The sequence below is a fragment of the Microcaecilia unicolor genome, chromosome 3 (assembly GCF_901765095.1).
Source record: "Microcaecilia unicolor chromosome 3, aMicUni1.1, whole genome shotgun sequence".
NCBI lineage: Eukaryota > Metazoa > Chordata > Amphibia > Gymnophiona > Siphonopidae > Microcaecilia > Microcaecilia unicolor.
This window is the reverse complement of record NC_044033.1, coordinates 50,615,306-50,641,470: the sequence shown is the minus strand read 5'-3', so window position 1 is coordinate 50,641,470 and position 26,165 is coordinate 50,615,306. Positions and strand designations below refer to the sequence as shown.

Sequence of the window (26,165 nt, the reverse complement as noted above, 5' to 3'; positions counted from 1 at the left end):
ACAGGCGTATCTTCTGGTTTTCTTGAAATTGTAACCCGCTTAAAACTTGACAGTGTTAGCAGGATATAAGCCACAGTGTAATGTAAAAAAGTGTAATGTACTGTTTATTTGATGGCATATTTGATTTATTATATTTTGTAATTACTTTTGGGCCCTGTTTACTAAGCTGAGTTATAGGAGTGTTAATGTTTTTAATGCGCGTTAACAGTGTACGCGCCTACAATATCCCTATAGGTGCCTACAAGGTTAGCGCGCGCACGTTATTTGTAGGCACCAGTGGCGTTGCTACTATGGGGCCACAGGGGCCTGGTTCCCCGTAGATTTGGCCCTGGACCCCCCTGCCGATGACCCTCTCAACCCCCCCTCCCGCCGCCAACCCGCCATCGCCGTCTGCTACCTTTGCTGACGGGGGACCCCAACCCCTGCCAGCCAAAGTCTTCATCCTTTGTTTTGTTTCTGAGTCTGACGTCCTGCATGTCAGACTCACAGAAACAGAATGAACCCCTGCAGATCTGTTGTACGTGCAGGACATCAGACTCAGAAACAAAATGAAGGAAGAAGACTTCGGCTGGCGGGGGTTGGGGTCCCCCACCTGCAAAGGTAGCAGACGACGACGGCGGGTTGATGGCGGGGTAGTGGCGGAAGGGGGGGGTCAAAGTTGTTGGTAGTGGTGCTGGCGGCGGCGGGGGGGGGAGGTCGGCAATGGCGGGGGGGTCGGCGGCACCGGGGGGGGGGGCTAAAATGTGCCCCCTCACCTCGGGCTCTGGACCCCCTCCCACTGAAGTCTGGCTACGCCCCTGGTAGGCACGTTAAAAACGCTAATGCGCCTTAGTAAACAGAGCCCTTTTTAAGGTGCATTTTTTTTTGCATATTATGGTTATGTATAATTTGAATTGTTTAATTAAAAAAAGGTTTAATTGTAATTAGTTGTGTGATTAACAGATTCCTGTCAGCATCTTGTTTCTGCCTTTCCTTCCCTCCCTCCCCTCTGCCCCCTGGTGTGTGTGATTTTAAGCAATTATAATAAATAACTGCCACATTAACCTGTGTTTTATCTACTGACGGGGACAACTGTTTGACATTTTTTTTCTCTTAATATCTTTGTACTCACATTTATGCTGCACCGAAAAGTCAAAACACAGTTAACTGTTGAGAATGTAAATACGAGAAAAGTCCATAAAAACTGATTTTTCTTAATAAATTCCCATAAAGTAATTCTTGACCAAAACTAATACAGTACTGTGTTCTGGCTTAACATATCTCCAATTTATCACGAGATATGCCCCCTGATATTCAGCACTATTTAATCGGTCAGAAACAGCCGCTGACCAGTTAGGGCCCTATTTACTAAGGTGCATTAGCATTTTTAACGCTCCTACAATTAGCGCGCACGCTAACCATGTAGGCTTTTATAGGGATATTGTAGGCGTGTACACGGTTAACACGCGTACATGGTTAACGTGCGTTAAAGACGCTAAAAAGCCTGTAACGCGGCTTAGTAAACAGGGCCCTTAGTTTTTTTGTGGCTGTGAGTATTCAGCAGAAGATAACCCGTAATCTCCCACTGAATATACACAGTTAGCATCTACCGCTCAACCAGCTACGAGGCCCTTTTACTAAGCCGCGTAGGTGCCTACGTGCATCTTAAGTGTGTCAGTTTTGAACTATCACCCGGCTACCGTGTGGCCTGGGTGGTAATTTCATTTTTTGCGTGCCAGAAATTTTCCAGCGTGCGGCACTAACCAGGCAGTAATTGGCATGGCACGCGCATAGACCATTACCGCCCAATTAACATGTGAGACTTTACCACTAGCTCAATGGGGGGAAGGGGGAGGATTTTTGTTACAGTGACCAAATGCTGAAGAAAAGGTGGGAGAAGATACTTGTGAGCCAGAAGGCATGGAGAATGGATGCAGAGAAAGGGAGAACAAGACAACACAGAGAATGTGGGGAAGGAGACAAGAGAACAGATACTGGAGAAATAGGTTGAAAGCAGAGCAGCTAGCAACAAAAATAGTCATCATGCTGTCAAAGGAGAGAGATAATCACCAAGGAGTTTAGATTGAGAACAAAACGTAGCATGAGGCTATCTATCCCATTATATGGGTTGAAGCCAGTAGGCGAAGATTGCTGGCAGTAGGCGGATATTGCCACCACACTGGTTCACCCAAAACAATAGCAAACGTTATTGAAAACAATAGTAAAAGATTATTAGAAATAAGGGACTACCTACAGTATGAATGGTCCATCTGTAAAAAGTCAAAAGCTGTTTCAGGTGGATAGGCAGTGTCTTACAACATGGAGGACAATTCAATTCTTCTATACTGCTAGGGTTCAGTGCGGTTTACATTGTAGGTAAGACAAAAGATATTTGCAGTGGCGTACCAAGGGGGGGCAATGGGGGCAGTCCGCCCCGGGTGCACGCCGCTGGGGGGGTGCCGCGCGCCTGTCGGCTCTTTGTTTTCATGCTCCCTTTGCCCAGGAACAGGTTACTTCCTGTTCTGGGGCAGAGGGAGCATGAAAACGAAGAGTCGGCAGGCGCGCGGCACCCCCCCTCGGCGGCGTGCACCCGGGGGGGGTTCTTTCACTGGGGGGGGCGTCGCGCTGTTTGGGGAGGGGGCACTGCACCCAGGGGGCAGGGCGCATCGGCGATCCGCCCCGGGTGTCAGCCCCCCTAGCTGTTTTTTTGACAGCTTTTTAAATTTTTTTTTCACTTGACAGCTTTTTAATTTATTTAAAAGTTTCTCATATGTATATATATAATGAAATCAAAACGGAATATCACTAAAACAGCTTCAAAAATTATTGTAGCTGGTGGAAACAGCACTAATAAAGGCTTTATTTTGTGCTAATTTTTCTTCACTGTTCTATACAATACAGTAATACATGGCCAAATTTCAGTGAGGATATCCTGTTTACTACTTATCATTTCTATAGCGCTATAAGGCTGATGGGTTCCTCTTAACTGTTTTTGCAATCTACCCTGGGAAGCCTGGTGTTATAAAGATTGGAAATAAAATTAAACTCTCCTTTCATTGGGGCAAATGGAATCACATCTTCACTTCATCTCTTTAGCAGAAATGGATTATTCTGTTTTGAGCATGTTTCAGGCACAAGTGGTTTTCATAAGTCAAAATAAAAAAATAAATATTTTATTTCATGCGGATCTCTCTCAGTTGAGTAAACATAATTAAATGCAGTCCATTAGTTTTCTTATACTTTGTCTTTGTGATGACAACTGTGCCAAAACTGGAAATACAGTGAGACAGAATAATAGAATTCAGTAACATCCAAAACTTATTAATTAGCATTATAATTGTGTTCACATTTGGGGTAATAATTGAGAAAATGGTGTTGAAAAGTGACTTGAAGAAGTTATAAATATATATATAACAGAACTCTTTAGACTGACTCTGGACTTCTGCATGAAGGTATGCCCTCATTATTGAATAGCTCTCTTTTAAATAGTAGTAATAAACAATATTAAGTGCATTTTTATAATATACCACTACATTCCACAAAACAAAAGGAGCAGGTTCCCACAAGCCATCTTTCTCTTTTGATCTAGGCACAAGAAAAAAATTTTAAATGCTCCCAGTTTTCAACCCAATTCATGTTTAATGTGGGATATAAATGTCATAATAACCAACCCCTCCAAATGACACACTGATTACGATTTATAACAAATTATTACTCTACTTATGAATCAAGTTATTCCGTTATTATACTTCCTCTGTGTAGATCCGTATGCTGCACAAGCTGGAATGTTTGAAAATATAAATGAGATTAAATAAAAATGCTAAGAACGACAACGTGGATGCAGTTCGTAGGTTTGTTTTCTTTCAGTGTACGCAGAACGACGACTGCGCGGGGAGGGGGAAACAGACACTAACCTAAGTGGCTTCAATGTTTTGACGTCATGCCGGCTCCTGTTCTCAATCAAACCTCTTTGATCATAACAAACCATTCTGAAATCCGCTACAGAAAGAAGTAGCTGGCACGCAAGAGTGAGTCTTAGAACACATTTAGAGATGCTATTGGAACACCAGAATGAGGCTTGAAATACATGAGAGTCTATTTGACCACCAGAATGCGGCTTGGAAGGAATTCTCAAAGCCAGCTGGAAACGCAAATTGAAGTTTGGAACGCTCAGAGACCAGGTAAACGAGTTAATTGTGATTTAAAATTTTGGCAACTTAAAATTTTAGCACGTTAATCACAATGTTATCACAATACATCTGCAACCCTAATAAATACCTTAAGTATGATAGAAACAAACTGCTGGACTGGCTATTCTGAAAATGTTTGTGAAATATAGTAGTTAAAATCCCCCCAAACTCTAGTCAATGACGTTTTGTGTGTATACTTCCCATGGTCTTGTGGGACGCACGTTGCCCACCCTGCAGTATCAGCTCTCTACTTTCCACAGTTCTCTGTACTTCTTGGCATTCACTGCTTCTACAACCTCCTCCTTCTCCTCCCCCGGTCCCCAGATGCTCTTTCTCCCTAACTCCTACAAGACCCCAGTTCTGTCTGTCCTTACGGTCTCCTTCCTCTCCCTTCTTTTTCAGCCACCTCCTTTCCATAACACACACCACATTCCTTTTGAAATCCAGCAAGAGGAAATGGTGCACAGCGGCATATCAGGCTGCATCCTGCTGGGCCTGACTGTTCTTTGAATCAGGGCAGTTTCTCCAAGTGGGTTAGTTTTGTGCATATATGATAGCAATGAACTTCATTCCTAAGCCAGGGCATGTGGAGTATGATCTCTCTCTCAAATTTACTGTGTAGGCTTCTGTTTAGTTATGCAGTTCAAAGAAATAGGGCCAAGATATCAGAGGAGGACGATTTAGTCCAATGTGCAGCTGTGCACCTCCTCCTCTGGATCGCTGCAGGAAAGCTGAGCTGCTAGAGCTATTGTTGCTGCCTGCACAAAATTCTGCATTATGCAGTTGCACAAAATGCCCCCAAGAATATTATAGCCTGATATAACTATATCCCATTGCATACTATGGACATTATTATGCATAGGTTTCCAAATGTCCATTTTTATACAAATGTTCTAATATTTTACATCCCTGAGGGCTTTGTGTACCTTTTGCCTGTTTTGTTGTAATATCTGTTATCTTGAATGTATGTTTAATTGTTTTAATTTTTGCAAGATTATTTTATTTTGCAGAGTACTTTTCAATTTTAAAACAGGATAGAAATATATATATATATTTTTTTTTAAGATATAAATTCCTGGCACTGCTAAAACCAACATTTCTGAGGCAAAGATGGTTCCAGCTGCCCCTGCTCGCTATTTTTGCACTTCTGGAAAAGGCATGGAGCATTTTGTTGCTCAGGAAGTGAAAAACAAGCTTGCTGCAGAGAAGGTGAGGATCCTTTCAGTAATTTGTAGGAGTCTGTTAGCTACCTTTTGATTCTGTGCATCAGGACCGTTGTTCTGTCACTACATATAAGTACATGTAAAGTATTGCCATACTGGGAAAGACCAAAGGTCCATCAAGCCCAGCGTCCTGTTTCCAAAAGTGGCCAATCCAGGTCACAAATATCTGGCAAGATCCCAAAAAAGTACAAAACATTTTATACTGCTTATCCTAGGAATAGTGGATTTTCCCCAAGTCCATTTAATAATGGTCTATGGACTTTTCCTTTAGGAAGCCGTTATTATAAAATAATAATATTATAATATAATATTATAATAACCATATGTTATTGGTTTTAAGTGATATGTCAGGGCACAAGGCATATGAGCTGTCTATTCAGCAGTGAAATTATCTAGTTTTGCCTTTGCCAACCAACACAAGATAGCAGCTGATTAGACCTCATCTCTCCTTATCACCAGTTGTGAAACCCTCATACTCTTTAAACCAGATACTTATGGATACTGCTTTTCAGTCTTTTGATGCAGTTCATTTGCATAAGGGTCCGTTATAGGTTTTGGCAGAGTTATTAAGAGTATTTCCTTGGACAGGTGTTATAAACTACCAGGTTCTTTGCAAGTTTTCATATGCTTGAGCTTTTGAGACCACATATCTTAAGAATAATAGGCTTTTGGCTCTTATTTTAGAAACATGCCCATGTGCAAATAGCATCTTCTAAACATGTAAATCACCTACACATGCAAATAGCAATTTTAGAAAGCCGCTGTTTACATGTGGTGATCACACATGCTCAGATTTCAAGGAAGCATGGTTTGGGCAGGCCTAAGATAATGTGTGTTCCACATTTTCAAAGGGAATGTAGGTTAATATTAAATATTTTAGATGCTGGCATTTACACCTGTCCCAAGGTCAACCCTTCCTGATTACCCACAGATTAGTTTTAGAATTTGATACACCCCCATTTGGAGTACCATCACAGTTTATATTAAAAAATAATCTAATTAAAGCAAGAAAGTAAAGAATAGTTGCTGTGTGTCTCGAGTCCATCAGGGCCTGGCCGTCCTGTTCTCCAACTCTACTAAATTGAGTCAATGTTGATGTGAAGGGGTGACAATTTAGCCTGTACTAAAAGCATCTACGAAGAGGTATGTCTTATGGCTGTTCTTGAATGGAAACTTCATATCAGGCAATTGTAAGAAATTAGGTAAATTGTGTCTAGGTGAATGTCTGAAAGAAGGTACCACAAGAAGATTTTGCTTTGTGAACCTGTTTTCTCCAGATGAAGAGTAAAGCATTAACAGACAAGATAAACAATGACTTCATGGGAAACAATGACTTAATAGAACATATACTTAATTTAAAGAAACATTTCTTGGATATGTAAGAAATGAGTGGTTAAAGAAATAACTCATCATCCAAGAAAGTTCTTAAGATCAACAAAGCACCTCCTCCCCTGATCCTCTTCTGGTTCTTCCCAGGATCGCTGGTTGCCTTGTGGGAGCAGGAGCAAATTCCCAGTTACTTCTGTTCTTGTGAGTCCTGGATTTAAAATGGTTCTCCTGGTCTCTAGGGTTATCTTCCAGTAGTACCGCTTAGGGATGACGGGGAGGGAAATGGGACTTGATATACCGCCTTTCTGAGGTTTTTGCAACTACATTCAAAGCGGTTATATATATATTCAGGTATGAAGCTGCCGAAAGAACATTTTTGGCAGCCTGACCCCTGGCAGTAGTGCCACAGGATTACTGCTAGGCAGAGGTTCTCAACCCAGTCCTCTGGACATACCCAGCCAGTCAGGTTTTCAGGGTATCCAGAATGAATATGCATGAGAGAGATTTGCATATTCTACCTTCATTGGAAGCAAATTTATCTCATGTTTTCAGGATACCCACAATGAATATCCATGACTAGCTGGTTGTATCCTGAGGACTGGATTTGGAACCCCTGCTTCTAGGGATTGCAGCAGTGGCATAGGCATGGGGGGGCTGCCCCCCCCCCCCAAGGTCTGCTGGTTTAGCTGGCGGGGGTCCCCAAGCCCCGTCAGCAGAAGCTTTCCTGCGGCGATATTTGCCACCACACTGCCTGCCCTGCATTCCCCCTCCCCCGTGTGCATGTTTGTTTTTAGTGAAATTGAGCGCAGGAGCTTCATTCATGCACTGTTTCGCTAAAAATGAGCATGTGTGCCAGAATATCACTGCAGGAAAGCTTCTGATGGTGGGGCTTGGGGACCCCCGCCTACCTAGGTATGTAGGGTTATGGCGGATATCAAGAGCAGCAGGGAGGTCAGGCAAAATTCCTCCCTCCCCCCACACACACACTTTGGGCTCATGCCCCTCCCAAATAGAGTTCTGGCTACGATTCTGGATTGTAGGCACCATTTTGAACTGGGACTTGCAAGAGCGGGAAAGGCTAGGGCTTGCTTCCGCTTCCAGTAGACTTTCAGGGACTGCAGTAGGAGATCCATGAGGGGGCAGACTATAATGGAGAGGTGCTGGAGGTTGAACAAGCCTAAGATACCGATGTGTTACACATTTTCAAAGGGGATATAGGTTAATATTAAAGATTCTAGATGTGGTGTCGGTTGCGGTAAATTGTCATGGAAGCTATCGGGGGGGGAGGGGTTGGGAGTGGGTATGTTTTCAGGTGGAGAGAACTTTTGATTCTGGTGAGAAGAGGAGATGCATGGATATCTGGTGCAGTGAATTGAAAAAGCTGCTTCCACACATTTAGAGTAAAGCTGCATGCTGCTTTTCCCTCACAGGCAGCTTTTTAAAATTGCTACTGCTGCTTGATGGTGGTGATACATTGACATGCATTCCTGCACATCCTTGTGTTTTACAAGAAATGCTTTGTTTGGCAGAGTCTTTATAAACAGCTCTCTGGCACTATGTAAGCCACATTGAGCCTACAAATAGGTGGGAAAATGTGGGATACAAATGTAACAAATAATAAATAGTGGGACTTTTCCACATTCCAACCTGGATGTCTCAGTTCCCCTCTTCACATTCTATATTGAGGGCTCCTGTTTGTAGATGGATGTGGTTAAAATTTAGTAGGAGAGTTTCTCATTGAGAACATAAGAATAGGCATACTAGATCAGACAAATGGTCCATCTAGCCCCAGGATCCTGCTTCCAACAGTGGTCAATCCAGGTCACAAGTACCTGGCAGAATCCCAATTAATAACAAGGTGATGGCAGGACTCTCTAAATTCCTTCTACAATTTAGAAAAAACAGGATTGTTGGTGAATTGGCAGGTATAGGTAGGAATCGTGAACGTAAACCACAATTAAATAGACAACCCACATTTGTGTAAACCTCCTATTTTTTTACCCATGGGTTTTATTTTATTTATTGCATTTGTATCCCACATTTTCCCACCTATTTGCAGGCTCAGTGTGGCTTACAGAGCCCTGTTATGGCATTGCCATTCCAGGATAACAGATACAATTGGTGAGGCAAAAGATTAGGAATAGGAAGGAAGATTTGAGCAGATAGGTATAGAAAGATGACTTTCGGACCTGGGGTGGTATTACCGATGTGGCATAGTTAAGTTAGGAGTTTTCTTTGTAGGCCTTGTTGAAGAGATACGTCTTCAGAGATTTACGAAAGTTGCTGCAGTAATCAAATATATGTACATATTTCTTTCCTTGGCTGCACCATGAAAATGTATTCCTACAACATTTGTCTGCTTCTTTGCAGGAAGTTTTCCAAGGCAACACTAATTGCTTAGTGTTGGCTATCCAAAATTATGTGTGTAGTTTTCTTCCCCCAACCAAAACCTACTTTGGAAACACTTTTTAAAATACTTATATATGAGTGTGCAATCTTTTATCTGTACATAGGGTGGGCAGTAATAAACAAAGCTTGTTTACTCAGGTTAAGCAGTGTTTTACCTATGGAAAGGTCTTTGACTATTGCCCTCTATGCAACATGTGCCTTACTTGTGTTATGCTAGAAGCATGCGCTTCTCCAGCTTACTAACTTTTTTATATTCTGGAAATGTGTCCAGTTCTTTGAGTCGGCATACAGTTAACATTTCTCAAAATTATTCCTGAAAGAATTTAGGTTTCAGAATTTCCAGTGATGCTCAATGGAAAGTACTTGCACTTATACACCTCCAGGATGATCTGCCATTAATAGTGTTTTTCTTCTTTTGTCAGGTAGAACATGTCTCTGGAAAAGTTTTCTTTACAACTAATTCAGATTTATGCAAACTGCAGAATCTGAAGTCTGCGGAACGATTATTTTTACTGCTGAAAAAACTGCCTCCACTTTCTCTTCCAGAGAATAAAGGTACTGATATGGTAAAGTATATTTCACCAACATGACTAAAGCAGAAATGGCCTAAACTCATGATGGGGATTATTTTTTCCATAGCAAAACACAGGATATCTGAGTACTTATGCTAATTTTATTCAAATTTTGCAGTCCTATCTGATGGTAAAACATTTGCTACCAGAAGCATAATGTAACAAACAGGTTTTGTTAAAATATAATTTGTAAATATTACCTTCTAAAGCACTGTAAATAACATTTCTGTATATTGTGACAACTACATTACAAGCTCTTTTTGATTTTGTCCTTGAAGTGATAAAAATGTTTATATAAAATGGACACACTGATAGAGAATCTGTCTTCTAGAGGCAAAATAATTCTCTGAAAATTTAATAGGATGAATCTTGGTATGTGGGAAAAAACTGAGAGAGAGAAATCACATTCAAAAATGGGCCAGTAGTTCTAGAGAATAAACCGGTGCATTTTTGGGGAGAATTGGCTGTAGTACAGAAACATTAAAAAAGTGAAATAGTAGTTAGGGAATTCCTCTTTCATGAAGCACAATTCTGCAGCTGGCTATATATACAGTTAAGCACGCCATATGTGTGTAAGAGCTGATATAATTTGCACTTGCACACATGTATGTGCTCGTATATTGAATACCATGTAGTGCACAAGTGTTATAGGGGTCCTTTTACCAAACTTTGGTAAAAAGGGGCCCTGCACTAGCGGCAGGGGCCGTTTTTGCTGTGCTATGAGGCCCTTTTTATCGCAGCGGGTAAAAGGCCGCAAAAAAGAAATGGCCATGCGGTAAGATTTCATTTACCACGTGGACATGCAGGAAGGGGCATCACCGCCACCCATTAAGGTAGCGGTAAGGGCTCCCACGGTAACCTGGCAGTAACCAGGTACATGAGGCTATGCTCAATTACCGCTGAGTTAGCGCCTGCGGAAATATTTTTTTTAATATTTCCACTAGCGCCAGAAATGCCATGCACTGGAGGTGCAATTACTGCCTGCGGTAAACTTGTATTGGGCTTACCACTGCTTTGTAAAAGGGCCCCTTAGTGTGTAATTGCAAGGGGGCGAACATGGGAGGGGCATGAGCACGTCGCCAACTTACATGTACATAAGTATTGCCATAGTGGGAAAGACCAAAGGTCCATCAAGCCCAGCATCCTGTTTCCAACAGTGGCCAATCCAGGTCACAAATACCTGGCAAGATCCCAAAAAAGTACAAAACATTTTATATTGCTTATCCCAGAAACAGTGGATTTTCCCCAAGTCCATTTAATAATGGTCTATGGACTTTTCCTTTAGGAAGCCATCCAAACCCTTTATAACTCCGCTAAGCTTAACCGCCTTTACCACATTCTCTGGCAACGAATTCCAGAATTTAATTAAATGTTGAGTGAAAAAACATTTTCTCAGATTCGTTTTAAATTTACTACATTGTAGCTTCATCGCATGCCCCCTAGTCCTAGTATTTTTGGAAAGCGTAAACAGACGCTTCACATCTACCCGTTCAACTCCACTCATCATTTTATAGACCTCTATCATATCTTCCCTCAACTGCCTTTTCTCCAATCTGAAGAGCCCTAACTACTTTAGCCTTTCCTCATAGGGAAGTCATCCCATCCCCTTTATCATTTTCGTTGCCCTTCTCTGTACCTTTTCTAATTGCAGTATACCTTTTTTGAGATGTGGCGACCAGAATTGAACACAATATTCGAGGTGCGGTTGCACCCTGGAGCGATACAAAAGCATTATAACATCTTCATTTTTGTTTTCCATTCCTTTCCTAATAATACCTAACATTCTATTTGCTTTCTTAGCCGCAGCAGCACACTGAGCAGAAGGTTTCAACGTATCATCGACACCTAGATCCCTTTCTTGGTCTGTGACTCCTAGCGTGGAACCTTGTATAACATAGCTATAATTTGAGTTCCTCTTTCCCACATGCATCACTTGCACTTGCTCACATTAAACATCATCTGCCTGCTCGACATCGGGAGATACAATTTAGAATCATATTGAGAGCATATTTCTCCCCGGTGCAGGCCTATTATGCTAGAAGAATTCAGGAACCAAACTGTAGTAAATGCAACTTTCAGAGAGTGTCTGTATTTCACATGCTATGGGAATGCCCAGTAATTAGGCAGTTTTGGGGTAAAATCATGGAATATTGTGAAATATTGCTAAAGAAGAAGATACGTCTGTCACCCAAGAATATGGTGCTGGGACTGGATGGGAGTGGGCTAGTTATTCGGCAAGGGGAGCGACTATTAATATATAAGGCTTTAATCATTGGGAAACAATGTATATTGCAATTTTGGACTCAGGAAACAGGGCCATCTTACTGGTTGTGGAGGAATATGCTTCACTCACTGGTGATGATGGAGGCATATAGAGCGAGTCGTGGCCCTGGAAGTAAACAACGATTCTGGGAGGTCTGGGAACCATATGTGTAGGCCCTGTCTAGCAGAGCTCGTAGTTTACTGATGAATACTCTCACGTTGTAGTCTGGGGATTTGGGAAGGGGGGAAGGGGTATAAGATCATTCTGTGGGGGAGGATTATATGGAATGGGAGGGGGGGGAGGGGGAAGAGTGCTCCAAGTTGGAACGATTGTGTACGGTGGCTAAATTTGTATGGGTGAGGCTAGCCTCATATTGAAGTGCTGATGTATACGTGCTAACTATACGTGAGTGTCATTTTCAGTGGACAAAGAGGAAGGGAATTGTTAATACTCGGAGAGGGGGGGAGGAAATTAAAAGGTATTGACGTTATGGAACTAGTAAAAGATTGTTATGGTTTTATGATGACAATGTATATGTGCCTTCGTATTGGCTATATTATTATTATCGTCAATAAAATAGATTTAAAGTAAACATCATCTGCCATTTAGACACCCAGTCTCCATCTCGTAAGGTCCTCTTGTAATATTTCACAGTCCTCCCTTATCTTGTCTGCTAAGCCCTCCAAAACCTACTACCCCCAACTGTACACCACTACGGTATGGTATACAGTGGGTTTCTGGTGAGTTTTGGAGGGCTCACAGTTTTCTCCATAAGTGTAACAGGTAGGGGGAGGTAGGAGCCTGGGTCCACCTGTCTGCTGTGCACTGCACCACCACTAGATTACTCCAGGGACCTGCATGCTGCTCTAATGGACCCGAGTGTAACATCTGAGGCTGGCATAGAAGCTGGCAAGTAATGTTTTTAATCACATTTTTGGGGAGTGGGAGGGGGTTAGGAGTCATCACTGGGGGAGTAAGGAGAAGTCATCCCTGATTCCCTCCAGTGGTCACCTGGTCATTTGGGGCACCTTTTTGGCCGCCTTCGTTATAAAAACAGGTCTAGCTCAAAACATATTAGTTTGTCCTGGGTGGTTTTGTTTTGTTCCATTATGGCTGAAAACGTCCCAAGTGTTAGAAACACCCAGATCCTGCCCTTAACACACCCTCTTGTGATTTGAACACACTTCTGATGGACTTCATAGAAAAACGTCTAAAAATTATTTGGACATTGTTGTGAGAAAAGCGTCCAAATGCAGATTTATGCCACTTTTTGGACGTTTTTCTCTTTTGAAAATGAATTCCATTGTGAACTGTCTTATTTCATGCACCTAGATTGGATGTTTATTGGTTTCCTTTTGTACTGAACACAATACATAGACATCTGCGATGCCTGTATCCCAAATCTAACATGTTCGACGTAATAAATTCAGAATAAAACACTTTTTTCTATCTTTGTTGTCTGGACTCTTCCTTCTCTCCCCCTCTACCCCTGGTTCTGACATTTCTCCCTCTGTCTTCCTTCTCTACCTCCTTTTGTCCAGTATTGCCCCCCCCCCCCCCCCCCCCCATCCCTGGGGCCAGCATTTCTTCCTCTCTCTGCCTGCTGCCGGCCCCAGAACTTTCCCTCTGCAGCATCCCACCCTCCTCTGATGCAACTTCATTTTTCTACCTCGGCAGAACATGGCAGAGGGAAAGCTCCAGTGCCAGTAGGCAGCGTATTAGAATCCCTGCTTCTGCCGGCAACGCCTTTGAAGAAAAATGTGGTTTTTAAGGTGCCACAGGATTGTGGTTGTACTTCTCTGTAGCTCTAGTGCAATAGTGAAGCATGACTGATGCTCATTTTGTATCGTTTGCAATAGTTGTTTTTCTAATGTGAAATTTAAAGTACCTGTCTCAGATTCTAGGATGTACTAATTTGATATTATGTTTATAGGAAGGGGACTGTACAAAATTAAACAGTATGTCATTGGAGACCCCTGTTGTTGGCTGGATGCTCTTAGTGTTTGGCAGAATCTTCAGGGGAAAGGATTTAAAGAAGAAAATCCACTTTTCTTAAAGAGAAATGCAGAACATGCTCAGACGAGTCTCGCGCCTAAAAAACGGAAGGAAGACACAACATATGTAGAAGCTGAAGATTACCATCTTGAAAATCAGATTGTGAGTCCTCTGTTAGTGGGTCGAGAAGATGATGGGAAGAATAATAAACAGACGTTTCCAGGAGTGCCAGCTCAGAATCAGAAAGAGAAGCCAATTGCAGATGTAAAAGAGCATTACATCAGTTTCAGAGTCTCGTGCCGATGCAGTGGGACAGTTGCGAAACGTTTCACTGCGCAGGTAGGTGTTTAGAAAGAAAATATTTGTTTCAGTATTGAGAATTGCTGTATTTTGTATGTCTTGCTTACTACCGAAAAAAGTGGGAGAGCGACCAAGGAAACCAAAGACAGGAAGATGACTTTGGTTTCCTTGGTCGTTGTCCCACTTTTTTTGTTGTACTGTTGTATCTACCGTGGGGCGTTTTGAGTTCTCCGTCGTTTGGCGGAGGTACTGGAAGCACAGTCTTATTCCAGTTTGAAGATGTATCTTGTGAATCATAGTGTTAGAATCAAAAATATTCACCCCATTCCTAGAACATCTTGAAAATTATGCATCACAGATAATTTCATTGGTATATAATTTTTAGAGCAGAGAAATCAGCTTCAAATTTATGCAGTTCAATAATTCAGGCGTAACTAGTTGTGAGACTGCACTAAACTGTCATGCAAAGAGATTTCATAGAAATAAATTGAATATTAAAACAACTGTTACCTAGGGTCTTCAGTAACATCTAGGAGCAATTACAAAGGGAAATTAGAATACCACCATTACAGTCTAATCCTATTACAAGAAACCCAAGACAAGAGCCCTAGCTCAACTCATAACAGGAAAACTGAACCAGGAGCAGGCATCACAGAATCAGTCCAGGAACTGCACAGGGCCATGTTTTCCACCTGCTGGAGATAGAGGAATACTGAATTGGGAGAGCTGCACACTGGCTATTATGACACAACTTAATTCTGAGTTCTTTATCTCCACCTACTGGTAGATGGGCATAACCCACAAGCCTTGGCTTGATCAGTTGGTGAGGCTAAGAAAGTTGATATTGCAATGCTCCACTCTTAAGAGAGCAGTTTTTTCTCTTATAAACTAACTACAGCTAATAGAGGAATGCTGCACTTAAACTACTTCATGTAGCTAAGAAATATGATTGCATTACAGCTCTGGTAGCAAAACATTGACTCCCAATTATTTATCGGATACAATTTAGAATTCTAGTCCTGACCCATGGTGTGTTTCAACCGGCATAGATGGAGGAGCGGGGCCTGAGCCCAAAGTGGTGGGGGGACACATTTTGCCCTACCTCCCCTCTGCTCTCCACCCCTGTTGTAACCCACATATCTGGGCTGGCGGGGGTCCCCAAGCCCCGCCAGCAGAAGTCTTCTTGTGGTGATACTTGGCACTGCGCTGCCTGCCCTGCTTTCCCACCACGGTGTTCATGCTCAGTTTCATTAAAACTAAGCGTGCGCATGAGGGAGGGGTAAGCAGGGCAGGCAGTGTGGCTGCAAATATCGCTGTATTAAAGCTTCTGTTGGTGGGGCTTGAGGACCCCCCGCCAGCCAAACAGGCAGACTTCGATGGCCTGAACCCAAATTGGGGGGAGGGGAGGGGGCTGTGGCTACACCACTGGTTTCACCTGGGATATACCAAGTTTACCTACTTTTTATTTTTTTTTTACCTTTCATGTGCTCTTCAGTCCTCCCAAAACAACTTTCTTGTTCCTCACTAGATAAGAGATTGTCCATTATTTTGATTTCTGTATCATGACTCCAACCTTGTGGAATATGGTACCTCTTGATTTAAGATTTGAGAACTCTTTGTTTGCTTTGATGCCACTTTGAAAACATGACTTGTTAGGCTTTCAAATCATATTCTTTGATTTGCTGGCTCTTTCTGTGCCGGCATGCAGGCGGACTGGTTTTGAAGCAGTGGATACCAAAACTAGCTTCTTCCTTTTGTATTGTCTATTTTATTGCATAATTTATGCTTTTGTCAATTTATTTTAAACAGCATTGACACATATTGGCGGTATATCAACTAAACCTTAAAGCCATGGAGGGGCATTTTTTGATGTGCTGAACATTTTCTAAATTCTTATCCTGAACATAGCAGTTTTCAAACTGGAAATTGTCTATTTTTGTTTTGAAAATCGCTATTTTTCAGACATTTATTTACCATTTTCAAAGAAAAAAAATATCTAGAGACAAATGCACAAAACCAAGCCATAGGGGGATGGCTGTGTGGCACCATTCCTAGTAAGCTGGCCACATGGACGTCCCAGCAGAGCACAGGGGGGGGCAGCCCTTGTGGTCAGTGCAGTGGATTTCACATAAAGGGACTCGGGTACAAATCCTACCTTAACACCCTTATTTTGTATTGTGAGCCCTCCAGGAGCACTTGGAAACCTACTGTACTGAACCATACACCATTAAAAAAGCCCTCAGGTCTGCAGGTGTCTCCCTATCTATAGGTACAGTTGGTATTTTGTGGGTTTTGGAAGTTTTGCAATTTGTACTACAAGTGTACTAGTAAGAGTGGGATATGGACATGGGTCTCTTTCTCTACAGTCCACTGCAAAGCATTCATCTGGGCCTGCCCCAAACACTCCCCCAACATGCCTCCTTGCAATTTAGATGAATAGCAGAGAAAACCATCTCAATTATGAGTTTCGAAGATCGCAACTTGGATGTTTTCCTGTGAAAAATGTCCATGTGCCACTTTTGCAACATTTTTCTCTCTTGAAAATGAGCACCATAGTGTCATAACCTGTAACTGGAGTTACCTGTAGGCCGCAGGTATAATCTGGTACACAATCATTCCCATCTCCCAGAGAACTTTATTATTCCTGGAACCAACAGAAGGACTGAGAAGACTGCTGCATTTGTTCAGAATTTTATACTAGTTCTGAGTTCTAGAAGAGTTGTTCCGGCCTGGCACCATGTGATATCACCTATGTCGATCTCTCTTTTAGAAACATCTTATGTGGTGTGTTAGAATAGTTAGGCCCTGGACGGGGATAAGAAGAGTGAATAGCTGAAGAGATAAGTGATCCTCATAATATTCATTAAATAAAACTGAGTGAGTTGGGGGGTCATTGAATTAAAATATAGGAGATTTTTCAGCCAGTGATGATTGGCTAGAGCTCCCTTAGGTTGAATTCAACAAAGGAGTGCCTATCTGCTTTTGAGGCTTTTCCTCCTAACTATTCTAACACACCACATAAGATGTTTCTAAAATAGAGATCGACATAGGTGATGAGTTGTTGACAAACAGGGTGATACTCTATTAGCTCTAGATTTTTATATAGAAGTTACTGTACCATGTGATATCAGCCATGTGTGTGCTTGACTTATCCTGCTGTCTACGGAGAACACCTGGGCTTTTTCAGAAGCAAAGGTATGCGCATACTTCCTCTTTCTTAGCGCAATTTTCAAAATTACTGCACAGATTTTCAGGATTAATTTACATGCATATGCTCAAATTTCTAAAGCATTCATGTAAATCCAAACCCTTCCTGTTCGAGGAATGCTTCTGCTTACTGCAGGTAGAAGTATGAATATGGAGGCTGGGCAGTTTTATTAAAAAAAAACAAAACAAAACAAAACATGAACTGTCCTATCCAGCAGAATGCTTTTAAAATTAATGTCCTATTTTAATGTTGTTATATTGTACTCTAGAGCTTAGACTGTTCTCTGCTTTGGTCACCTTATAGAATAGGCAAGTTTATAAATAAATGACCAAACATCACAACTTTGTGCTCACATGCATTCTGTAGAGCTTATTTAAATGAGGTGGTGGAAATGAAAACGGTAACGGAATTCAAACATGCGTGGGATAAGCATAAAGGAATCCTGTGCCGAAGGAATGGATCCTCAGGAGCTTAGTCAAGATCGGGAGGCGGGGCTGGTGGTTGGGAGGCGGGGATAGTGCTGGGCAGACTTATACGGTCTGTGCCAGAACCGGTGGTGGGAGGCGGGGATAGTGCTGGGCAGACTTATACGGTCTGTGCCAGAACCGGTGGTGGGAGGCGGGGATAGTGCTGGGCAGACTTATACGGTCTGTGCCAGAGCCGGTGGTGGGAGGCGGGGATAGTGCTGGGCAGACTTATACGGTCTGTGCCAGAACCGGTGGTGGGAAGCGGGACTGGTGGTTGGGAGGCGGGGATAGTGCTGGGCAAACTTATACGGTCTGAGCCAGAGCCGGTGGTGGGAGGCAGGGATAGTGCTGGGCAGACTTATACGGTCTGTGCCAGAGCCGGTGGTTGGGAGGCGGGGCTGGTGGTTGGGAGGCGGGGATAGTGCTGGGCAGACTTATACGGTCTGTGCCAGAACCGGTGGTGGGAAGCGGGACTGGTGGTTGGGAGGCAGGGACAATGCTGGGCAGACTTATACGGTCTGTGCCAGAGCCGGTGGTGGGAAGCGGGGATAGTGCTGGGCAGACTTATACGGTCTGTGCCAGAGCCGGTGGTGGGAGGCGGGGATAGTGCTGGGCAGACTTATACGGTCTGTGCCAGAACCGGTGGTGGGAAGCAGGACTGGTGGTTGGGAGGCAGGGATAGTGCTGGGCAAACTTATACGGTCTGAGCCAGAGCCGGTGGTGGGAGGCAGGGATAGTGCTGGGCAGACTTATACGGTCTGTGCCAGAGTCGGTGGTTGGGAGGCGGGGATAGTGCTGGGCAGACTTATACGGTCTGTGCCAGAACCGGTGGTGGGAAGCGGGACTGGTGGTTGGGAGGCAGGGACAGTGCTGGACAGACTTATACGGTCTGTGCCAGAGCCGGTGGTGGGAGGCGGGGATAGTGCTGGGCAGACTTATATGGTCTGTGTCGGAGCCGGTGGTGGGAGGCGGGGATAGTGCTGGGCAGACTTATACGGTCTGTGCCAGAGCCGGTGGTGGGAGGCAGGGACAGTGCTGGACAGACTTATACGGTCTGTGCCAGAGCCGGTGGTGGGAGGCAGGGACAGTGCTGGACAGACTTATACGGTCTGTGCCAGAGCCGGTGGTGGGAGGCGGGGATAGTGCTGGGCAGACTTATACGGTCTGTGCCAGAACCGGTGGTGGGAAGCAGGACTGGTGGTTGGGAGGCGGGGATAGTGCTGGACAGACTTGTACGGTCTGTGCCAGAGCCGATGGTTGGGAGGAGGGGCTGGTGGTTGGGAGGCGGGGATAGTGCTGGGCAGACTTATACGGTCTGTGCCCTGAAGAGCACAGGTACAAATCAAAGTAGGGTATACACAAAAAGTAGCACACATTAGTTATCTTGTTGGGCAGACTGGATGGACGTGCAGGTCTTTTTCTGCCGTCATCTACTATGTTACTATATAAATGAAATATTTCTTAGGTGAGACACTTCAAACTATAATATAATTGGTCTTAATATTCAAATTGTTATAACATTTTGTGACTTACAATATTCTTTTTCCAGGAGGTAGGAAGAATCGTTGGAATTGGTCTTATAAAAGAGTTTGGTTGGAAGGCAGATTTAAGGAATCCTTATCTAGAGGTATGAAAATAAGGTTTACTTATGCTTTGAAGATTAATTTTTTGTCTTGATTGATGACTATGTACCTAAATTGATTTCCATAATATTGCCATCTTTGCAGTTTGTTTACCCTCTGTTTACTAAGCCGCGCAGCAACGCCCACACAGCCCATTCAGAGTGAATGGGCTGTGTCGGCATTAGCGCACCACCAGCAGCTACAGCAGCCTAGTTAAGAAGGGGGTTAATCAGTTTGACAGAAAATGATTAATATGGACAATTCTGAAGGCTGGCATTTTAAAACTGAATAAAAATTCCAGCATGTAGTTAAAATATTTTTCAGAAAGCAACAAGGCAAATAGTTTTGCCTTTTTTCACCCTTGGCAGTCGGTTTCAACTAGCAAGAAATGTGTTTAATTCTGGCATTTGTAATCCGCTTAACCATCAAGTTCAAGGCGGAGAACAGTCACATATTATGAGCAGGTACTTTCTCTGTCCCTAAAGGGCTCACAATCTAAGGGGCCCTTTTACTAAGCCGTGTAAGCGTATACACGCACCAAAATGGAGTTACCGCCTGGCTACCATGTGGCTCTTGCGGTAATTTCATTTTTGGCACACGTCCAATATTCCCGTCCGAAAAATAATTTTTATTTTCAGATTCACGTATCAGACACGCACCAAGTGGCATTTGATGCACGTAGGTCATTACCACCCGGTTACCGCGCGAGTCTCAGACCTAAAATGGACGTGTGGCAATTTTGATTTTGCCACATGTCCATTTTCAGTAAAAATTTGAAAAAGACCTTTTTTTTTTTACAGGCGCGCTGAAAAATGTATCGGCGCACGCCTACACTACCACAAGCCATTTTCAGCGCACCTTAGTAAAAGGACCCTTTAGCCTTTTGAGCAGCCTGCATAGTTGATAGAGGCCAGCACCAGTTGACTAAAGGCACTGTCCTTTGAGTCTTGCTGCAAATAATATGTAGGAAGCATAAAGAGAACCACATACCTGCTTTGCAGATGGTATCTAGTGAGGCAGGCTTTTAGAGCAATATTGTCTTTATAATAGGTGAAAATTGATGAGACCAGGCTTCAGAGCTGAGAGGATCATCAGCTTATTCATGGTAAGAGTTGTATAAATGAAACCAACGGTTAGGACTGGTCTGTGTCTTTATACCAACATAGTGCTCTGACCACATGCCCTATGAATGATCTTTAAACTGAGCTCAGAGGGAGAGGTCTTGCTGTTGGAGCCTGTGAAGGTAGAGTAGCCACTGCTTACTGGAGGAGCATTCCTGGGTCAACCTTGGGCAATAGACGGGTTGGATCTTGCCAGGATCTTTAAAATCAAGCACTCTTTGCGGAGTGTGGCCGCATGGGTGCGACCAGAAGGGTGTGACCACCGATGGAAGATTGCCTGGAGGTTTTGCTAGAAGAGGTACGATCAAGGTGTGAGAGGAATATGGGACACAAGAAGAACAAGAGTTTAGTACTGCATCTGCTGTGCATGAGAGACCCTATGGATTGATGTGTTACAGTTGCTTGAAGCCAGAGGATACGTTGGGTAAAAATCTATTTTCATCTTCAGATTCCTATGCTTCTTTAAGCCCCGGTGGACCTGCCCTATCTCTGCCTTTTACAACACGATTCCCAAATTGTAGATTCTTTGATTTGTGTCTCGGTTGCCTTCTGGATTAATGTGATCCCTCCTACTTGTGCTAAAGTCTAAGGTAGTTTTCCTCCCTCCCTCCCTCCCTCCCCCCAGCCATTTAGCTCTAGGGGGTAGGTAGAGTTCTTTGTTAGAATGTCTTTTCTGGATATTTGGTCTCAGTTGTTGAATTTTACCAAGGAAACTGTTTTGAAACTGTAAGATCTTGACAACAAGGTTATTTCTGTAGATGCTAAGCTTAGTCATGGAGCCCCAGGTACAGGTTATTCAGCCTACTAGGACATCAGAAATTAAGAACTGTAAATTGGAAGCTATGGAAAATTTGCTAAAAATAAGTAATCGGGTTTGGTGGTGGTTGTTTTTTTGTTTTTATTTTAATTTCCTATTTCTAGACTACTTTAAACTGAAATCTTGTTGCAGAGATATTTTTTTTCAGACGTTCAATATATTTAGTATATTTACATATAGTAATCCTGAGGCAATATAGAAAACAAATCCCCAAAAATGCAAACATCCAAAAAACTAGCTTCAAAAAGGAAAAAAGATAAAGAAAACATACTCCAGCTAATGAGGAGAGAGCAAGGAAAAACTCGAAGCATATAAAGTAGAAGAAAAGGAGATCTCATACCAAAACTTATACATATGAACTTTGTTTTATCGCATGCCCTTTTCCAGTCACATATTTTTTAAAAACACTTTTTTGCAAACATGTAAAATTTTGCCCCTCACGTACATATTACACGCACCTATACTGCTGCAGGCCACTTTTTACCATGGCTTAGTAAAAGGGCCCCCTAAATCCTTGGACCCCATTGTATTCCTATAGGCTTAATGGTACTGAACTTACCCTAATTTGTAGCGTGCACTAAATGTTAGCTCACCTTAGTAAAAAGACCCCTGTGTTATCTCCAAACAAATAACACTTTAAATATTCTTATCCTTAAGGAAATTGTCCAGCTGTAAAGAAGGCATGGAAAGATAATCTGGTCCAGATATTTGTAGGGATGTTTAAAAAAAGAACGCGTGGGAGGGCGATTCAGGGGCGAATACAGGTGTGGGTGGATTCCCCTATTCCATGGGATCCGGCCATGTTCTTGTTTAATAGGCCTGTCCCAGGGGTGATGGGTGGGAGTCGGATCTTAGCTAAGCACTGCTTTAGTGCTGGTCGGGTGGTGATTCCTCGTTCTTGGAAGCAACCTGGATGTCCCTCAGTGGGTAAGTGGAGGAGTCTTCTGGAATATATTGCTGAGAGGGAGAGGTTACTGGCAAGAGAACGGAACACTATAGCTAAGTGGAAACAGATATGGGCTCCTTTGGGTATTTCAAAAGGTGGTACTAGGTGACATGAGAGGCGGGGTGATTGACTAATGATGTCCCTGGGAGGAAAGGGGTGGGGGGTGGGGGGTGGGGGTTAATGGGAAGTTATTTCTGTTCTTGCATTAATAATTCTGTTATAAAAAGTTAAAATACAACTGGGAACGGTTAAGTACTGAGAAGGGGTTCTGCACTGCGGGGCCCCTCCAAGAGATGACTTTGTCTAATGCATAATGTTTAGATATGTATGTATTACATTGTACCTGTGCTGAAGTCATTCAATAAAGATCCTGGTTAAAAATTAAAAAAAAAACAACAACCACGTGGTCTCAACTGCAGATAGGCTTTTCTTTGAGTAATTCTAGAAACATCAGGAAATAATGTGTTAAAAGCCTGATCATGTTCATTGAGAAATGTGAGGAGTAAAGAAGCCCTGTTAGAAATGATGTCTGTGGAAGATTCTGAAAAAGAAGAAACATCTAAGGTATCAGGTAGCAACATCACATTCCTATGACGCTTGTCACAGGTAAATAATGCAGTGTGGAAACAGCAATAGAATCAACATTGGAAAAAAATGTAACATTTCAGAAAAATATTTCTTTAACAACTCTAAATGGGATAATAACATAAAAACATAAGAGTAGCCATACTGGGTCAGACCAAAGGCCCATCTAGCCCAGTATCCTCCTTCCATCAGTGGCCAAGCCGGGTCACAAGTATCTTGCAGAATACCAAACTAGAAAGATTTCATGCTGCCTACCCCTGGAGTAAGCAGTGGCTTTCCACATGTCTACTTAAGGGTTTATAGACTTTGAATCCAGAAATTGTCCAAATTTGTTTTATACCCAGCTACACTAACCACTTTTACCACATCTTGCAATAAGTTCCACAGCTTAACCATGTGTTGAGTGAAAAACATGTTTTAAAAAACTATTGCTATGTAACTTTATGGCATGTCCCCTAGTCTTTGTACTTTTTGAAAGAGAAAACAGTTCATGTTTACCTGTTCCAACTATTCAGGATTTTGTAGATCCCTATTAAATTTCCCCTCAGCCGTCTGTTCTCCAGCAGAAGATCCCTAACCTTTTTAGCCTTTTCTTCACATGAGTTGTTCCGTCTCAGTTGTTTTGGTCACCCTTTGTACCTTTTCTAAATTCCACTATTTCTTTTTTGAGATGTGACAATCCGAATTGCATACAGTGCTCAGGGTACGGTCCTACTAGGGTGTGATAACTGAAGCATTATATCTTTTTTTTTTTTTTTTCTCTCTATTCCATTTCTAATAATTCCTACTGGAATAATGCTTTCTGTTTGCTTTACTGGATGTTGCCACACCCTGAGCAGAAGATTAACATATTGTCCACAATGACACCTAGATCTTTTTCTTGGGTGGTGATTCCTATTGTGGAATTTAGCATCATTTAGCTGAAGTGTAGGTTTTTCTTCCCAATGTACTTCACTTGCACTTGTCTACATTACATTTTATCTGCCATTTGAATGCCCAGTCTTCAGTCTCTTAAGGTGGTCCTGCAATTTCTCAACAGTTCAAGTGCGATTTAACAACTTTGAATTCCATGTCCTACAAATTGGATCACCTCACTCAGCACTGGTCCTAGTACAGATCTCTGTGGCACTCCACTGTTCACCCTCCTTCACTGAGAGAAATGTCCATTTAACCTCTCTTTTAACCAGTTCAGTCCACAACAGAACATTGCCTCCTATCCCATGGCTTCTTAATTTCTTCATGGGCTGCGTTGTCAAAAGCTGTCTAAAAATCTAGGTATATAACTTATACTGGCTTACCTTTATCCACATGTACGTCGTTGTTGTAAATCACTAAGAATGGCAGATTGTGCAGTATGTAAATTTTTGAAATGTTTATTATACCTTCAAAAAAATTAGTAAATTGGTGAGGGAAGAATTCCTTTGGTAAAATATATGTTGATCCTGTCCCATTAAGTATTTGTTCAATGTCGGGTTCTCGAGGGCCTTTGCATTCTGTCAGGTCCTCGAGGCAGAACCGGAAATCGTGAGCCCTTGGACCCCTGCCGAGGAGTGGCAGAGGCAGGCAAGACCACCCTGGAACTGGACACACAGAAGAACAGGACTGGAACTCTGGATTGGAAGCAGGCAACTGGAACCGGCAGAACAGGAACAGCTTCACCTGGACTTAGCCACCGTTCCGCTGGAGTTGAGCTGGCAAGGCTTGCAGGACAAGGCCGGAACTGGAGATCCAGAGGACCCACCCTGGGTCTAGGAAACACAAGGAAGCTATACTAAATACTAGACTGCGCTGCACGCAGCCGCTCAGCCAGAAACACAAGACAGACTATGAAGACAAGACGTACAAAAGCTTTAGCAGGAGCAAGGACTAGGGCATACATGCAAGCTAGGCAGAACGGGGATCAGGGAATACCCACAGTGTAAACCCACTAGCTAGGTAGAGGCAGGATACAGGATAAACACCCAGGAAATACACACTAGCTAGACAGAGACAGGATTCAGGATGACACTCAGGATATATAAGCAGGGTTCAGGGATAAACGCCCTAGCTAGGCAGAGGCAGGGTTTAGGATAACCCTCAGGGTAAACGCCCTAGCTAGGCAGAAACAGGGTTCAGGATATTCAAGCAGGGTTCAGGATATACACCAGGAACTAGCAGAGTCAGGCTGAAGCTACAGACTCCCACCACAAGCAGAGGGAGAATGGCTGAAGGCATCAGACTCCAAACACAGAGCAAGGGAGTAGAAGGACAAGCAGTCCACAGACACAGAGTGGCAGGGCAGAGCCCCCCACGGAAGGACCAGCAGTCCACAGACACAAATAGAAGGGCAGAGCCCACACAGAAGGACTAGTAGTCCACAGACACAAAGAGAAGCTGGGCCAGAACCCAGAGAAAGGCTAAGCTGTAGTGCAGCAGAACACTAACTAACCTGACCTGGCCTAAAGGCATAACACCATGCAAAGGCCCTGACTGCAAGCACAGCACTTCCTTATGAAGGCCCTCCCTGATGAGGTCACAGGCACGGGACTCAGGCAGAAAGTACACTGAAGCACAGGAAGGCTTCTCACACCAGTGTTGCCAGGTGGGCGGTTTTACCGCCCAATTGGGCGGTTTTCCGCGACCCGCCGCGGGAAATTTTTGCCCGCGGCGGGTTGCGGTTTTTTGGGCGGTTTTTTAGGCTTCCGGGCGGCTTTTTGGGCGGCTTTTTGATTTTTTTCGGCCGTGGGGGGCGGGGTTAGTGACGTTTTTGGGCGGGGTTAGTGACGTTTTGGGCGGGGCCGATGACGTGGGAGGTGGGGCCGATGACGTGGGAGGCGGGGCCGATGACGGGGAGGCGGGGCTGATGACGGGGAGGCGGGCCCGATGACGTGGGAGGCGGGGCTGATGACGGGGAGGCGGGCCCGATGACGTGGGAGGCGGGGCCGGTGACGGCGGGGGCGGGGCCGGTGACGCGGGGGTGGGGGTGTCAGGGGCGGGGTTTGTGTTTGGGCGGGTTTTGGGCTGGTTTCTGGCCCGGATTGGGCTGGAAAAAACATTTCTACCTGGCAACCCTGTCTCACACCCAGGTGCAGTATAGTGAAGCAATTAGAGTCATGCTGCTGGAAGTAGCCAGCACAGAGAGCCAGAGCTGCTCAGAAAG

The 26,165-nt window shown here is 43.5% G+C and overlaps 1 protein-coding gene across 1 annotated transcript in view; it reads left to right on the top strand.

The window, feature by feature from the left end:
• The first annotated feature begins 3,987 nt into the window (after positions 1-3,987).
• Positions 3,988-26,165, top strand: part of LOC115464260 (THUMP domain-containing protein 2-like) — a 79,118-nt gene continuing 56,940 nt past the window's right edge. The window contains exons 1-5 of the mRNA XM_030194660.1: positions 3,988-4,160; positions 5,235-5,378; positions 9,553-9,685; positions 13,899-14,299; positions 19,485-19,562. Of these exons, the coding sequence (XP_030050520.1) occupies positions 5,280-5,378; positions 9,553-9,685; positions 13,899-14,299; positions 19,485-19,562 (711 nt within the window). The 5' untranslated portion in view covers positions 3,988-4,160; positions 5,235-5,279. The remainder of the gene's footprint in view (positions 4,161-5,234; positions 5,379-9,552; positions 9,686-13,898; positions 14,300-19,484; positions 19,563-26,165) is intronic.